At 38.1% G+C, this 17,088-nt stretch overlaps 2 protein-coding genes across 2 annotated transcripts in view; one reads left to right on the top strand and one right to left on the bottom strand.

The window, feature by feature from the left end:
- Nucleotides 1-288: 288 nt before the first annotated feature.
- Nucleotides 289-2,289, bottom strand: LOC134799841 (uncharacterized). Its single transcript, XM_063772241.1, has 2 exons — nucleotides 1,820-2,289; nucleotides 289-1,038 (listed from the first exon to the last, which is right to left on the bottom strand). The coding sequence occupies exons 1-2, from the start codon at nucleotides 2,223-2,225 to the stop codon at nucleotides 398-400; spliced, it is 1,047 nt and encodes a 348-aa protein (XP_063628311.1). The 5' UTR covers nucleotides 2,226-2,289; the 3' UTR covers nucleotides 289-397.
- A 483-nt stretch (nucleotides 2,290-2,772) lies between these two features.
- The window catches only part of LOC134800354 (ataxin-2-like protein), a 59,757-nt gene continuing 45,441 nt past the window's right edge, over nucleotides 2,773-17,088 (top strand). Inside the window, exon 1 of the mRNA XM_063772854.1 lies at nucleotides 2,773-3,330. Coding sequence (XP_063628924.1) covers nucleotides 3,293-3,330 — 38 coding nt within the window. The 5' untranslated portion in view covers nucleotides 2,773-3,292. The remainder of the gene's footprint in view (nucleotides 3,331-17,088) is intronic.

Raw genomic sequence — 17,088 nt, 5'->3', positions numbered from 1 at the left:
TAACCTATTTTTTAGTTTTTTTGTCCAAATACTTTAGTAATAGTTCGATTGGCCAATCTGTCCATTTCAACTGCCATTTTAGTACAAAACCAGACTGCTAAAGCATGACTTGCGTTGTCGCGTGCGACTCCACATGTGCGCAGCTTCACGTATGGAGAATTGGAGACGCGCGCGACAACGTAAGTCAGCGAAGCTGTCAGTCACACTTGGGTAGATTGGCCAAACGAACTGGCACTTTGTTATTGGGAATATGAGAACAGATTTAAAATGTAGAGTAGACTATGTTTTCATTTATCCATACCATTACTGACACAATCAAAAGCATATACTTCAGTCCAGCAATTCAAGAAACGAATTCAAATCAACCGCTACTACGACACGGAAAGATTAAATTCGTTTACGACTCGACCCAGTCGGTCTCAGTGATCATCGCGACATTCTCCCCTTTACCCGGCAAATATTCGAACTCCCACAGCGAATTCCCAAGGACCAACGTCTCACCCTCACTCAATTCGAAGTTCAGAGTGAAACAGTCATCCTCGCAAGGCGCTCTAGGTTTCAACTGCAGCCAAGACTTTCCCTTCAGTTGTGACATTATGATCAACCCAACATCAAGTTCCAAGTACTTGTACCTATGCGTGTCGTAGCTCTTAGAGAGCAGAAGCCAGTTGAAATGGGAAGGAGGGATGTGAGGGGAAAGGAAATAAGGCCTAGGAGCAAGGATGCGAAAAGATTTAACAGCCCTGATATCGCAGTTCTGAAAATGGACGAACCAGCTAGGGATGTTAGTATTGGTGATTCTGGAGACTATCTCCTCTAAATCCATGGGTTGTCGGCCAATTCTGACGTTGGTCAAGACCCGGCAAGGTACGGAGTCTCGGAGACGTTCATCTCCGCTGATGAGGTTGGTCAAGTTGAGTTCGGTTCGAGAGACGGACCAATCGTAGTGGGCGTCTGTGACGATCACAGGGGCGCCGCGGAGGAGGTGGTGGTTGAACACCTCGTTGTAGTTGGTGTCGGATACGCGGACGATCGATCCTGGAAAATTAAAATTGTATGTTAGTACTTGGTGGTTAGTTGTTGGTAAATTCTGAGAGGAAAGTTAATAATCGGGTTGCTTTTAAACTTTATCAATTATCTGCCTAGTATCATTATCGGATCAGATAGCAAGATTTACTTAGACAAGTTCTGTAAGATACGCAGAACATGAAGATGACCATGTGTTTCCAAATAATTACGAGTGTGTCCTTACTCAAAGTTTATCCATAAATATCGCGGTTACTTTGAGTAAACTTATTTTGAGATATTTGATAGAAGTATTTAATTTGTTAAAATGAATAAAGCCAGATTTATCCACTTACGTATAATTTTAGAGTCAATATACCTATAAGCCAGTTAAAATGCAAATGGCGCTATGTTTTGTAATACTTAAAACGTTGGATAGGTCCATTTGTATGTTGTCATACATTCCAGGTTCCAGGCACAAAATGTCTAATAATACTACAAATGTGTAAGTACAGAAGTGGAGAAGTGGGATAAAGTTTGCATAGGGCCAAAATAATTAGCATTATAAAATGTATAAATGTATGACCAGTGGGTAGATAGATAGCATTGAGCGTACTATTACTTCGAAGTTTTCTGTAATAAATAATATAATTACAGCCACGACAGTTAGGTAACGTTGAACACTTAAGCAGAAACAATAGGCCCTTCCCCTGAAGAGGTAACACGGGAAGAGCTTACTAGGTCAGGTACAAGGCTAAATTAGGTCAAGTGCCTTAATTGCTCCCATCCTATTTTAAGGCCACAGGTTACTCACTGACAGCTTCGCAGGCGATGCAGTCCGCGGTAGACGCCAGGTTGTCCAGATTATGCGGCTGCGAGCGGTCCACCACACACTTGTTGTAGTACAATGGCGTCCAGTCCCAGAACGGTAGGACCTTGATCATCACGATCCGCGCCACGGCCGACGCGTGCCATTGAAAAGTTTCCGTCTGGCTTACGGTATACCCGATGGCCATTACCATCACCAGAAACATAAAAACCCTCGTCCATCTTCTGATAGACGCCTTCCGCACTGCGTTCGTCAGTGGCCGGCAAATTAAATCCATTTCCTCGTCAGTCATACCCGCTTCTTTGCAGTACTCGTAAAAAGAACGCACTTCTGAGTTAATTAACTCGAATTTCTCGCGCTGGGACATTTTTGTCCCGTTTTTGAGACTCATTTTGAGCGTGACCTATAAATCCGCCCACGACGATCAATATAAACTTGCGACGCGTTTATCGATGGATGGAAATTCGCGCGCGCGCGAACGTAGCCGTTTTTTTGCTATGTTGCAAACTTGATTTGTTGAAGTCAATGACATTGCAGGAATGGCAAATATTTCTGTAAAATATGGGAGTACGACTATGCGAGTTACTTTCCAAGATTGAACTTCGAAACAATACGACTGGAAAGGTAAGTACATTTCATAATTAATTGATTTATCACGTAACATCACTGAAAAATTTATTTGCTTGTTGTTGTTCCGTTCGGATACACGTATTCTGAATAAATGTATAAAACCACTTTATGTACTGTTTATTTTTTTTAGTAAAGCTCTATTAACTACATTATTTTAATGTTTAATTTAGCTACATAAGACTGATTCACGATTATTAACACATTTTATGAAGGATTTCAAAATCAATTTGATGTCCAGTTGTTTATGGAGTTTTCCCCTTTTATATGGCAACACCAAAAGTCAAATACCTTTCATCCTCCATATTGGATGTGCTATAAGTGGAAGTCATTCAAACGTTGACCTTATAATTTATTTCTTACTAGCGTGTGATAATATTTATCTTTTAAAATATCTTAAATTTAAGATATATTTTAAGTGATTGTTGCGTGGTAAAACGTAATCATAAGAGTGTGATTTTGGGTTTTTGCAATTCGTTTGATATACGTCACAGCGCCATGTTGTATTCCTGCGCTGATTGCAGGCACGAGAAATCTGCCAACCCGTTTATTTTTCGGGATTAGTTCCCGATAATAAATCGAACCGCGATTTTGTACTCAAATATATTTTAATTTATATTTGTTGGCAAATGTAAACCAACATTAGTGAATTCGATGAATCCTTGTTGCCTCCTTTCGAGCGCTAACTCCTAGTTTCAACTGCAGTTTTGTGCATCCGCGAAAGTTGAAAGGACTGTGTTGTAAAAGAAGTGATATTAATTAGCCAAAATTCCGGTCCCTACGCGCAGACGAGAAGGTGCCTACCCGCCGGGGCAGTCGGGCGAAGGAGATATGAACAACAAACGCAAAAATCGCCAAGGGCCGCCGAGGTAACTATAGTTTTACGTTCAGTTCGAACGAGTTGACATGTCTTTGTTGTTCGCTCGTATCGCCGTTCTCACATTGCGAATTTGGTGTTTTGATCATGTCAGATTGACAGTTTTTGGGTTACGGAGTACGTAGAGCTGGTGGTAAACACGGTGGTGAAGTGTTTTGTATCGTGGGGAGTCGGCGTGTCGTGAGGCGTGCCAGTCGGGCGGCCGCGCGCCGTGCCGACCGAGTCGTGTCGGACGCCGCTAGTCTAGATGTTTGCCCTACTTTACCGTGTACTCTTGATTAATATAGACGCGTGCGATCAGCTGATCCCTGAGCCTGGGATAATAATTTCGCTAATTAATCACGTTTTATATGCAGAATACGCGTTAGCGAATCTCGTGTGAATACATTGTGCGTTTAAAAACCCATCTTAACTAAGTGGAAGTGTTGTATCTGGATATTTTTGGAGTACTTCCTGAGGTGTAACTAGTATGTATTATACTCATTAACCCCTTTCACTATTGTTTGGGCCCGTGAGAGCTAAATGATGATATTTGGCAAACTGCCAAAGATGTTAATTAGATCACTTTCTTATCTCTAGTTTGGGCTGGTCAGATTTAAACTTTGGAGTGTTTTAAAGGTTTATTTTTGTTTTGTCGGAGGGTGTGATTGACATGTCTGCTTGTCAAGATCTGTCTTAGGTAACTATTTTAGCTTTGGCTTTTCTTTGTTTCTGTATTTGTATTTAAATCACACTGACCCCTTGATTGTCTGAAGCATTATACTTGTTATGATTATAATGTGTCTAATGTAGACTTTTAAATTTCTATCCACTCGGAGACAGGGATGAATTTGCTAAATTTGAGTGTCACAAGTTGGAAATAATATTTTTCGGAATTATTTTTATAACAGTCAAACAAATGCTGTAAAATTCAACAACAATTACCGAAAAAAAAATTAAAAAGGTTTCTAATTACTAATCAGTATACTGAGTATATTTATATTTATATAAAGTTGAATACTTCTTCTTTTTAAGATTTTCTCAATAAATTATTCTATTCTTATTCTATATTCTTTATAAAAAGGTATTGTATGAGCTCACAATGGCTAAGTATGCCACATGCCAGTTTCCTTTTTTTAATTTTTATTATACCCCACCCCCACAGGGGTTTTCTTCTAAATATTTAGGTACAACCTTTGTCAGGAAAATCCCTAGGAACCAGCTTTAGTACAACTAAAAACCAAATTTCACTCAAAAATCTGGGGTTTTTGGTCGCTTAGTTCGGCATTGTCAACTTATAGTACAAACAGCGACACTCTTAACTGTCCATCGGTGGACTTTATGCCTTTTGTGATAAGGTTTAGGAACTGTCAGTTAACAGTGTAGGTGATGATATTATGGCAGCCCTGGACTAAGACTAAGGCTGCCTTTCCATTGAGGTGGAGGTAACAGGAGAGGTGCAGGAATCAACCAGTAACATAGGTTGCCTTCTCCACTCTGCTGGATTACAACTTTTGCTGGATTGTTATTTAATTAAACATTATTGCACAGTAAAAATTGTACAAAAGGTGCACTTAATGCCAGAAGGCATTTTCTACCAGTTAACCCTCGGGCCAAACAGAGATCTAGCAGCAGTAATAGGTTAAACCAATAAGTAACTAGATTAGTAATTGGTTACCAGTAGCAGTAGTAAAACACTTTATTGTACAAAAAGAAACAAAAAACATGAAAGAACACACATCATTAGTACAAAGGCGAACTTATCCCTTTCAGGGATCTCTTCCAGTTAACCTTAATAACAGCAGTACTGTTATTAGTTAGCAGTGCTATTGGTTGTTTTCCGCATATCTCTTCACATCTCTGACTCAGTGCAAAGGCAGCGTAATGTCTCTACTGTAGGTATGTTTTTTGCTAGTCATTTTAATATTAACTTTTGCACAACACTACTAGATTCATTTGCACCATGTGTTGTATGCAAATTTATTCAATTAAAATTTACAAGTGACAAGCTTTGAGACACCAGTAGGAGTAGGTGCATTAGTACCGTTGTCACTAACGCACTAAACAGCTGTGCATCATAAATCATTAAAGCTAGATTATTGCACATAAAATTACTTGTTAGATTTTGACTTTTAAACACTATTCTGCCCGTGACTTCATCTACATGGAAGGATGATGATGATTGATAAAAACTACCCTACTAAATAAATAAATGAATATTGGGGACATCTTATACAGCCATCTTAACCTAGCCCCAAACTAAGCATAGATTGTACTATGGGTGACGATATAAACCTACTTATATAGATAAATACATACTTATATGTTACATAGAAAACACCCATGACTCAGGAACAAATATCTGTGTTCATCACACAAATAAATGCCCTTACCGGGATTCGAACCCAGGGCCATCGGCTTCGCAGGCAGGGTCAATACCCAATATCAAGGTCTAAATTCACAGTTAAGTGTGTGAAGAGGTAAAAAAAAAAGTTACTTTCACATTTATAATAATAGTAGGGATAATAATGCTTAACTTTAAAAAAGATAACTTTTTTTTGATTTTCAAATAATAAACTGACACCTCTAGATAACGAACTACTAATGAATAAAATAACTTAATGGTTGTAGGTTTTATTGGCATGCAGAGTTAGTTCAATCCAGCTCTAGCGGGTTATATTGCTAGAGAAATGTCAAATGTAGATTCTGGAATTCATTATTTTACAATAGTCTATTGAGGGTCATGACCCTGTTATCACCCCTCTAAATTCTCCGTAATCATTCATTTATCAGTTTAGGATGATAAGGCTTTCATGCAATTAGTATAACATTATTATATTAGCTAATTGACAATGCTGTAAATACAGAATATTATTTTAAGGTCATTAACCCATGCATTAATTGGTTAAGTCCCGTTTATTTTTAAATAATTAATAAATAAGTGAAAGGTTATATTAGTTACTGCTAGTATTAATATTTAGGTATGTTGTGGTACATGAACAATGTTTAAACAGACCAAGTGACATTCTGTATAAAATAAACTTTTTTAGGGTTCCATAGCCAAAATAGAAAAAAAAACCTTATAGTTTCCTCATATCCATATCACAGCCATGTTACTCGAAAACTATAAGCTATATTTTAATAAAATCTGATCAGCTACTTGGTTTAGAAATAGTTATTTATTCACTGCCCCCAACGCACATGTGCGTTCACCGTCATACAAGTTTGTTCCTAGGCCACGCCCCCTGGCAGTGAATGCGTTAAACTTTTGACATCGCACGAAAAGTGCTATTTTACGCACTATTGCGGGAAAATAGGACCATATGTACTGTAAAGATTTTTTTATTATTTAGGAGCGTACTCTATTCATTAAACTAAAATTGAAAAATCACAGAAATCATCCTTTTACACCAAGGACCGGGCAGAATCCAGTATTTTATAATATAATACATATAATATAACCATGTTCCTATTCCCAAAGCAGACCTGTTTGCCGTTATCAGTGACGATAAAATCAGCCTGATAACGGCCTCCCATCTATCATTTGGGACGTGAACTGTTTGCTTTGCTTGCTCAACAGTTCACTTGGCTATGTTTTTTGTTATTAAGTTTAAACCGCGTTTTTTACATGCACTTGACGTAAAATTTATGACTGCTTATAAGCAGACATCGTAAATTTTATAGCATTTTTTTTGCAGCGGAGCGGTGTTAACGGAATTGGTATAAACAATTTCAACCCTAATGATTACGTTAATATGAACATTAACTTACCATTTCAGTTGGAATTATCTATACCAATTCCGTTAACACCACTCCGCTGCATCAAAAATGCTATAACATTTACGATCTGCTTATAAGTGTAGGTGTACTTAGTAGTGCAATGTGTTTACCAATAGGTACTTAGGGCAGTATCCGGATATTTTTTATATAATCTAATAACTTGGATATTTTCGTTATTGGGATCTATCGAAGCGTACTGACCGTAATGATGCTTTACAATAATCGCCTGTTGAACCTCGGCTTTCAGCTAAATGTTTTTATCGATTTATTGCAAATCTAGACTGTATTATATTCACACTAAGAGCCACTTGCACCATCCCACTAACCCGGGGTTAACCGGTCAAACCTGGAGCTACCATGGTTACCTGTACAATTTGACACTGGGTTAACAGTTTCATCATCATCAGCATATCAGCCCTTTATCGCCCACTGCCGAGCATAGGCCTCGCTTCTAGTACCCCGGTCCTGAGCTAATCTCATCCAGAAGTGACCCGCAATTTTCCGGATGTCGTCCACCCAACGAGCCAACGGACGCCAGGCGTTTCTTTCATCTGAAAGCGGCCACCATTCTGTTAACATTTTAGTCCACCTGCCATCACTCTGCCTAGCAACATATCCCGCCCAATTCCATTCTAGTTTGGTAATGACGATCGTTAACGTTTGATTAACGATTTAACCCAGGGTTAGTGGGATGGTGCAAGTGGCGTTAAATGTTATTTTACTGTCACACAGTTTAGACTTTATGGATAACTTTCAATGAAAATGATGCATGGTGTGAATGAATGTCGTTGAACTTACATCCATTGTTATTGGCACGAGTGAGCCTTCATAATGCCTTCATAGATATTGCCAATAATAAGAGATGATTATTTTTGGACATTGAGGCAATGTCCTGAAATAAGATGATTGATGTTTTTTATTTATTGTCTGGAACCAGAAAGACAACATACTCAAAAATATGTCCCATATTAGTTCTTAATTCGCTGACATAAGAGCTATAGGCAATGACCTTTTATTTATGTAGACGTGTGTGGTGTCACCTATGGGTGACGCCAACCTGTCAAGTTGTCAAAATTGTTGGATCAAATTTTAGTTTTGTCAACTATGAACGTCACGACTAACTAAATATAGGTTCCGGAACCTATATTTAATGGCTCACGATCGTGCGCCTGGTACCATATCTACCTCAATTTACTTACATCTATGGCTATAGGACATATTTTTGAAATGATTTGTGCATCCATATTTTTACACGTGACTGTACTTTATTTATTCTATATTCTTTATTGCACAAAAGAAAAACCTTACATTTCAAAAGGCGTACTGAATGCCATAAGGTAATCTTTACTAGTCAACTTTAAAGCTAAGCAGAGAGATTGTTTGTACATTAAAATGGTGGCAAACAAGCATGTGTAAAATCTAGTGGTAAGCGTTTGCTGCTTTGCTTTAGTTTGCTGTAGCCTATGGACACTTTAAAAGGTGTTTAACCTGTTCGGTTAAATATGTCAGACCCAAGCCTCAAAACTACATACTTTCCTATGTAGCTAACATCACAACTGTTCGTCTTCGTGTAAAAAACTCTTGACTGAAAATTGACAGACTTTAGTTGATATAAACTATTAAACTAAATACACCCAACAAATCTCATAAGTTACAAAAAAACCGGCCAAGTGCGAGTCGGACTCGCGCATGAAGGGTTCTTTCAAGGGAAGACAGGGTGTCTTTCTCTTTCATAAGATAATCTCCAAATATAGAGATTGTAACTGAGTTCTGACTGTACCTCTAACATTGAACTGTAATAAACAGATTTTTTTGATGTATTCGGGCTCGCACATGGCCAGTTTTCATTGTAGGACAAAGGCATAAGATTGGCATCAACAGACAGTGAGTCAGCTAAGGTCAGCAAATCACGGTGTTATAGCGACGATGCATGCACGTGCATACATTTACTGCCTACTAATGTAGTGATGGTATCGCATAGGTATTTCCTAGAAAAGTACTTAGGTAACCTAGTACGTTATTAGGGTTCCGTACCCAAAGGGTAAAAACGGACCCTATCACTAAGACTCCGCTGCCCGTCCGTCTGTGTCTTTCACCAGGCTCAGTCCGACTCGCACTTGGCCGGTTTATTATTGTTCTTTTCCAACGTTGACTTCAGTAATCAAGACTTGCAAATCGTTCAAAGGCTTAATTGACCGTGGCGTTTAATGACACCGTTTCGAAATTCATAAAGGCGTTAATGCGTGTCGTCTCGGAATTCCGGGAACTCGTTACTGCGACCTTGACATTTTTGCCAGTTGACGAGGGAGCGAAGGAGAAAGGACATTATTATTCGCGAATTAGTAATGGCCTAATGTGTATTCATGAACTTTGTATCCTCCTGACAAATACATATCCACATGAATTATATATTTGTCAATATAATATGTCATAAAAAATGTCTTATTACATTCGCAACTTAGTGTAGTGATGCCAAATTGCCCAGCTTGCTTAAAGGTGCTAAATTTAGCAAATTTTGAAGCCGTCTAGCACTACAAAATCTGCAATGTGGCCACTTTATTGATACAATATCGCACAAAAAAAATATCCCTTTTCATTTCTAAATTTTAGCACTAGTAACTTTTTTTAATCCATAAAGGCGGTAATGCGTGTCGTCTCGGAATTCCGGGAACTCGACACTGCGACCTTGACATTCCTTGCCAGATGACGAGGGAGCGAAGGAGAAAGGACATTCATATTCGCGAATTTGTAATGGCCTCATGGGACACATTTGCAAGTTAGTGTAGTGATGCCAAATTGCCCAACTTAGGTGCTAAATTTAGCAAATTTTGAAGCCTTCGAACAATGTCTGCAATGTGGCGATTTTTTGGATACAATATCGCACATAAAAAAGTCATCCCTTTTCTTTTATAAATGTTAGCACCTTAGTAACTTTTTTTGTCGCCAGTTGTGCCGGCTTGACGAGGAAACGAAGGAGGAAGGACGTTCGCATTCGCGACATGGTGATGATGATGATGCCCATTTGATAACTTGGGTGTTAAATTTAGCAAGTCTCGACAGGGCTCGAAACCGGCTTTTTTGTAAAACCCGAAATAGCCCAATATTTTAAATTATTCTATGCTCTTTACGTACGACTGAATCACGTATTTAGTTAACAACTTCGTATTATTAGATTGTCTCATTAAAAATTAAATAATTAAAAAGAACGTAATAATACCGGTATTTTTTGTATGAAGGAAAAACCGGTTCCGAGCCTTGGTCTTGATGACGTCTAGCATCTAAATTTGCCATATGGCAACTCTTGACATAGGGACGTATGTGAAAAACCCCGGGGAATCACTGATATGTTCGGAATAACCCGTGATACTACAGATATATCGGGTGGAACAGAACGAAGGACTTTTACGCAAACGGGAAATTGTTTAGGCTGCATACTTAATTTTTCACTTATTAATCACGTTAATATTTCCAACCGTTTTTGAGATACACTTTGTTAATCTTAGTGCAAAAATCTGTATGTTTCAACCCTAGCAAGTAGATCCTTTGAATGACATGTGTCAATTTAATATGTAAATAACTTTGTGGGTTGTCACTGGTATAAAAATATTTCCACTTTGTTTTACTTTTTAATCGAGTTTTACGATTATAATAACTCGATTCTAGATCACTTAGATAACACTATCCTTTCAGCTCAGTCCCTAGAAATCTTCCACCCTGTATGTTTATCTGTATGCACTTTTACATTGCCGTAACTAAATGTTTGTTGGACTTCGGAGAAAAATACATTTGTAGGTACTTTGTCGTGTTGTGCGTCGTTTATATGGGCCCTGCCATAACGGTAGCCAAGTGATTTTATTGTGTACTCGTTAACTTTATAGCCCGTTGGTCTAGCTGTTACGCCATCATTTTCGTTTATGATTACTATTGAATATCTGTGCCATCGTCTGTACTTTTAATTTGACTTAGTTAAGCAAAAAAGATCCATTTTCATAAATAAAAATAAATAACAATAAATTGTGAAAGAAATTGACAGATTTTTGTGGGTTAGAACTTTTTAAATGCCGAGATACGCTAGGAAGACATGACATTGATAATAGAGTTAGACCAAGAAAAGTCTGCAGCGATTTTTATAGCCCACGCAGTGCACGTGTTATTTTAAACGTCAAACTTCTATGGTATTAGGACGTATAAATAACACTTGCATTGCGTGGGCTGTCAAAATCGCTGCAGACTTTTCTTGGTCTAACTCTAGATCCGCATGCCTAAGTTACTTGACAAAAATTGCAACATTGATTCAATTAACACTTTGACTATTATTCGATTGAGCTGAAACTTCACTTACCTACATTATGTAAATTGGGTGACAATGCAATATTATGGTAATCGAGCTGATCTGACGATGGACACAAGAGGTGGCCATAGGAACTCTGTAATAAAACAAACGAAACCTAATTGTGTTTGGGTTTGTTAGAATTGTCTCGTAGATCGTAGAGTACATAGGGCCCCGTGCATGAACTATAGGGGGCAGCATAGGAGCCATCAGATTTTTGGGGCGAGGCGTAAATGTGTCGTTTATGCTTCCGAATCTTCCGATGTAGCCCACAAGATGGCAGAACCTACTATGCACAAGGAAACGTACCGACTAGAACGGTAGATGGTAGCACTTGGTTTGGCAATGTACATGTGCACATATGTTTCCGATTCAGGCCACAAGATGGCAGACCCTCCAACGCGTACGGTCCCTATTGAAAGAAAAGTACAGTCAGCGATAAAAGCTTTTGACAAATATACTTATTGTAATCGGGCCCTGAAAGCTAAGATTATGATGGCTGGATGAGTCACAGCATTTTACTTATTGCTCTATAATAGCTAAGCATCCGCGAACAGCGAGCTAACAATGATAGACGGACAAGCGGCTGTGACTCAGAACCCGCTTTAGTTGGGAAAACCTCGTGTTCTCTTTAAGTACTAATACAGTATTTCTAGGAATTCTAATGTGTATGGAATTTTATGCCCTGAATGCCAGCTTTTAAGCCAAATCTCATGAAAAGCTATGATGGCGCCATCTATGCAAACCATTGACAGTTGCCAACCCCATTAACTATAATTGCATGCAATTTGTTGCAAGGTCTGAAGAAGCCTTAAGGTGGTAATTGTTAAGTTGGTTAAAGAGCCGCCAGCACCCACAAAAAAGTCTGATTTTTAAAATCAACATCACTTGAATTTAGAGATGGGTCGCGGGTATTTACCCAATTTACCCACCCAGGTAAATTTACCCGGTAAATACCCATCTACCCGGTATTTACCCGTATCTACCCAAATGGACGGGTAGATTCATTTCTTGTTGCACATGTCGATTTGTGTTAAAGTGGAGATATAAACCGAGTTAATGGCTGTAATTATTGTGTGTCATTTAAAATGAAATGGTTTAGTTGCAGTTGAAGTTGTAACTAAGGAATTTTTAGTACAATTTTGATAAATATTAAAAAACGGCCGTCATAAGAGTATTTTTTTTAGACTTGAGTAAATTATCGTACTTATTCGTTGATAATACACATTCCAACTTCAGTCGGCGGGGGGTGCGGTTGGGGGGAGGGGGGCAAAAGTGAACTTTTTCATATTTCTTGGAATCTGTCTTTAATATCGAAAAGTGTTGTATGTACAAACTAAAGTAGACATAATTTTCTACAAAAAAGGTTACATACATTTTTGTCCTAAAACTAACTGTATTTGACTTATAAGCTTCTCAAGCTGGGATACTGCACAATATTTTTTATTATCATTCATTAGTATTCTTTATTTTCATCTTTCCAATGTATATTAAAAGCATTTTAAAACATTTCCGGAAGCCGGGGAATGATTTTACACGATTTTCATAATTGGACTGATGTGTTAAAATCGAACTTCACCTCATAGCAACCTTTTCGTAATTAGTTTGAACATACATTTTATGTAACATTATATATAAAAAAATACTTAAATTAATCTTATTTATACTCACATACAGGGTTGGGCAGTATTTCAATTACATGTATTTGAAATACGTATTTGAAATACATTTTTGTATTTGTATTTCAAATACTACCTGGAAAAGTATTTTGTATTTGGTATTTCAAATACTGCACTCACATGTATTTTGTATTTTGTATTTCAAATACTTCAAGCATCAAAATACATTTCTACAAAATAAATTTTATTAAATTCTATAATCCTAAAATGGAACGTTTATTTAAATATAATGTACGACTTGTACGAGGGCAAATACAATGCGCGAGCTATTCTGCGCGGAACTTTTCTTCAACAGCCAGGGTATAGGGTCATTGCAGTAGTTTCCGTCCATGCTCTAGTTTTAGACTACTTGACGGATTAGCAAATAATATATTTCATTTTTAATTTACTATTTGCGAAATATAATTTTGATATCATCATCATCATCAGCCTACTCTCGTCCACTGCTGGACATAGGCCTCTCCTATTGCACGCCATTGAGCACGATTTGCGGCAACTCTGAACCAGCTCTTGCCAGCCGCCTTGCGAAGGTCATCGCTCCTTCTAGTCTGAGGGCGTCCTACGCTACGTTTGCCGATGCGCGGTCTCCACCCGAGAACTCGTCTACCCCAACGGTTATCGGTTCTACGGCTAATATGATCGGCCCACTGCCACTTCAGCTTGCTAATCCGGTGGGCTATGTCGACGACTTTTTAGTTCTCTGACGGATAACTTCATTTCGAATACGATCCCTCAGAGAGACTCCGAGCATAGCCCTTTCCATAGCTCGCTGAGCGACTTTGAATTTATGGACCAGTCCTGGTCTGGTCCATAATTTTGATATGTAGACAGATATATATATTGTTTCGACATTAAGGATTGAAATCAGTCCAAATTTGTGCAGCAATGTAGGTTGATATTCAAATTTCGTCAAGTGGACGAAAACTAGCGCAATGACCCTATAAGTTTTTAGGAAAGGATATTCGTTAAAAAAACTAAATGATTAAACAAAAAAATTGAAAGGTATTTTGTATTTGAAATACATTATTTTAAACACTGTAATTTGTATTTTGTATTTCAAATACCCGTCACCAAAGTAATTTGTATTTGGTATTTCAAATACTTTTAAAAATGTATTTTGTAATTTGTATTTGAAATACGTGGAAGCCAGTATTTTGCCCAACCCTGCTCACATACCATTAAACACATCAAATTTAGAAGAAAAACGAAAATACCCGCGTACCCGCGGGTAGGTAAATATCGGGTATTTACCGGGCAAATACCCGCTCTCGGGTATTTACCCGGGTAGTTACCCATCTCTACTTGAATTACTTAAAGCAAACTAACGTCAAGCAAAAAGTGTAGGAATTACAAACCTTAGTCGTATAAAAAACTTAACTATCTGTTTCCAGACGTTCCAGATGCGAAGATTGAATCCATCATTATTCTAATTACTAAGCGTAGCTATCTATACTGATGGCTATACTACATTACGTTGTAATAGCATGTTTTACGTACCTTACGCTTGTAATGATGGTATACGGCATGGCTGTGACGCCAGACTTCAATTATTATTTTCGATTATATTTTATGTCGGCATTAACAATTAAGTCGTTTTCCGTATTGAGGTGTGCAATGAAGAGTATTTGACGTGACTGATATCTGCGGTCGCGTTCCCATAATTAATTAGCGAGTTGTCTTATAACTGGGGAGACACTCCTCCTTTCGGGTAAACTCGGCTCCGTTCGACTCAGTCTTGCTCCGAGCAATTATTAGGGTTGGCACCACTTGACGTCCTTTTGCGTGCACGACCACAGATAAGATAATGACTTGCATTTTGACAACCCTAAATAGCCGAAAGGGATAGCATGATTCGTCCCTGAATCGCTGTCAAACTTCGGTTTTGTAGGAAGTGTCCTTTCTGTACGGTAGTAATATTATTTATTAAGTGCTTATACACTCCATCTTGTAGTTAAGGGGCTACCCGAGGTTTTCATCGATTTTTTACAAGTTTTGAACCGTATCTCCTTTTTTTGCAATACAGATAGAATTATAAGACAAACGGTTATCGATTCTTCAATTTTTTATCTCTGGTTTTGTCTACCGGATTTTGAAAGAAATGAATACTATTTTTTTATGAATTTTTTAAACATTGTCAAAAAGAACACATTTTTCGTATCTAGTTTGCTGTGACATATTTTGGTTCGTCTTTCACGTCTCGAAAAACGTGTCTTGGGTTTTAATGTTAAACTAATTAACACAAAAGTTATGGCCTGAAAACCAGTTTTTTAGCCTAAAATATATACTATATACTATATTGCTTAAAGCCGTTAGATATTCAAATCGAAGGTCATTGGCGTGGGGTAGTCCCTTGTCGATAAAACTTGAGATGTCCAACGGTACATTGTTGTAGAATTGGACACAACAGGATGTAATCGCACGGGGTGCATCTATTTACTTCTGCGATCACTTCATTATGCTTACTGAGTGGAAATTAATTCATTACAAACCGCGGTGGCCATGTAGGCTAATGGTATCTTTGTATGTTTCTATTGGTCATAATTACTGTTACAGTGGGATTAGGGGGAAAGTGGACGACCGCTTCTCGATTACAAACGTAGTCCCCATTTTTCTCTTTGAATATTAACTAGAGATGCAACGGATAGTTGTTTGGCCGGATACCGGATATTCGGCCTGCCCATCGGCCTGGTATCCGGCCGCCGAATATTCGGCCGGTGGAACTATACCTGCATTTCGGTTTTTCAAGTGCGCATTGTGCCGATTTTGTCCTGTTTCGTAGTGAACGTTCGCGCGGACTCATTTCTGGGTTCGAAATGAGTGCGCGTGCATGACTATGGAATGTTTAATTTGATTTAAAGTAATAACGAGTAAGATTATGACCATGACTGTTTCTTAAATCCAATTTTGTTTACTCCGAAATCAAGCAATGTTACTATCCGGTATCCGGCCGGATATAAGGTCACTATCCGGTATCCGCCCGATATTAAAATAATGGCCGGATACCGGATAGTAACCGAATATCCGGTGCATCTCTAATATTAACATTATCACTACACCTTATAAAACAAAGTTCCCCGCCGCGTCTGTCTGTGTGTTTGTATTTTCTCGAAAAACTCAAAAACTACTGAAGGAATTTTCATGCGGATTTCACCAATCGATAGAGTGATTCTTGAGGAAGGTTTGTGTATAATTTGTTAACTCGTGCGAAGCCGCGGAAGGGCGTTAGGAGAAAATATGTATATGATCATTTGATCAATCATAAGATGGTCGCGATTTCTTCGTCAGTCATCGCCGCCGGCACTTTCTATTTCTACGAAGTGTGTAGACTGTGTAGGTGCTATAATTATACAACTGCAATCTTCATATTCGCCTAAGTGTTACGGTCAATAATGTCAATATCAAGGATTTTACAGTTTTACTTTCGTTTTAAGCTTATTCTAGTTCCTACTAATATCTAATACCTTTCAACGAGCAATTCTTGTCTATTTATAAATACAATATCTGGGAGACCAAGCTTTGCTCGGAAAACATATAAAAACTCAAAAACGCGCGTTTTCGCAGAGATAAGACCTAGCTAGATCGATTTATCGCCCCCAAAAACCCCCATATAGTAAATTTCGTCGAAATCGTTAGAGCCGTTTCCGAGATCTATATGGGGGTTTTTGGGGGCGATAAATCGATCTAGCTAGGCCTTATCTCTGGGAAAACGCGCGTTTTTGAGTTTTTATATGTTTTCCGAGCAAAGCTCGGTATCCCAGATATTTGTTACTTATTAGCGCTAAAGTTTCTGAGCATAAGAATACTTGAATACATCAGTATCCAAAGGAAAAATGTAAAAACTTTGAGTTAACTAAATAGTTTGACACTTCAAGTGGCGATAAAAATAAATTATTGCCTTCACACAAGAAAGTTTCTTGTTTAGTCTCAAGTATTTCCACTTTAACATTGGCCCTTAACCATAACGCTTAAACTTCTCACGAAT

Source organism: Cydia splendana, chromosome 19, assembly GCF_910591565.1.
Source record: "Cydia splendana chromosome 19, ilCydSple1.2, whole genome shotgun sequence".
Lineage (NCBI taxonomy): Eukaryota > Metazoa > Arthropoda > Insecta > Lepidoptera > Tortricidae > Cydia > Cydia splendana.
Note: the sequence above shows the minus strand (reverse complement) of the source record. Positions and strands in the feature narration are given on the sequence as shown.

Coding starts and splice junctions, on each gene's coding strand:
- LOC134799841 (XM_063772241.1), bottom strand. CDS start 2,225: ATGAGTCTCAAAAACGGGACAAAAATGTCCCAGCGCGAGAAATTCGAG. Junction 1,039..1,819: donor CATCGCCTGCGAAGCTGTCA/GTGAGTAACCTG, acceptor TTAATTTTCCAG/GATCGATCGTCCGCGTATCC.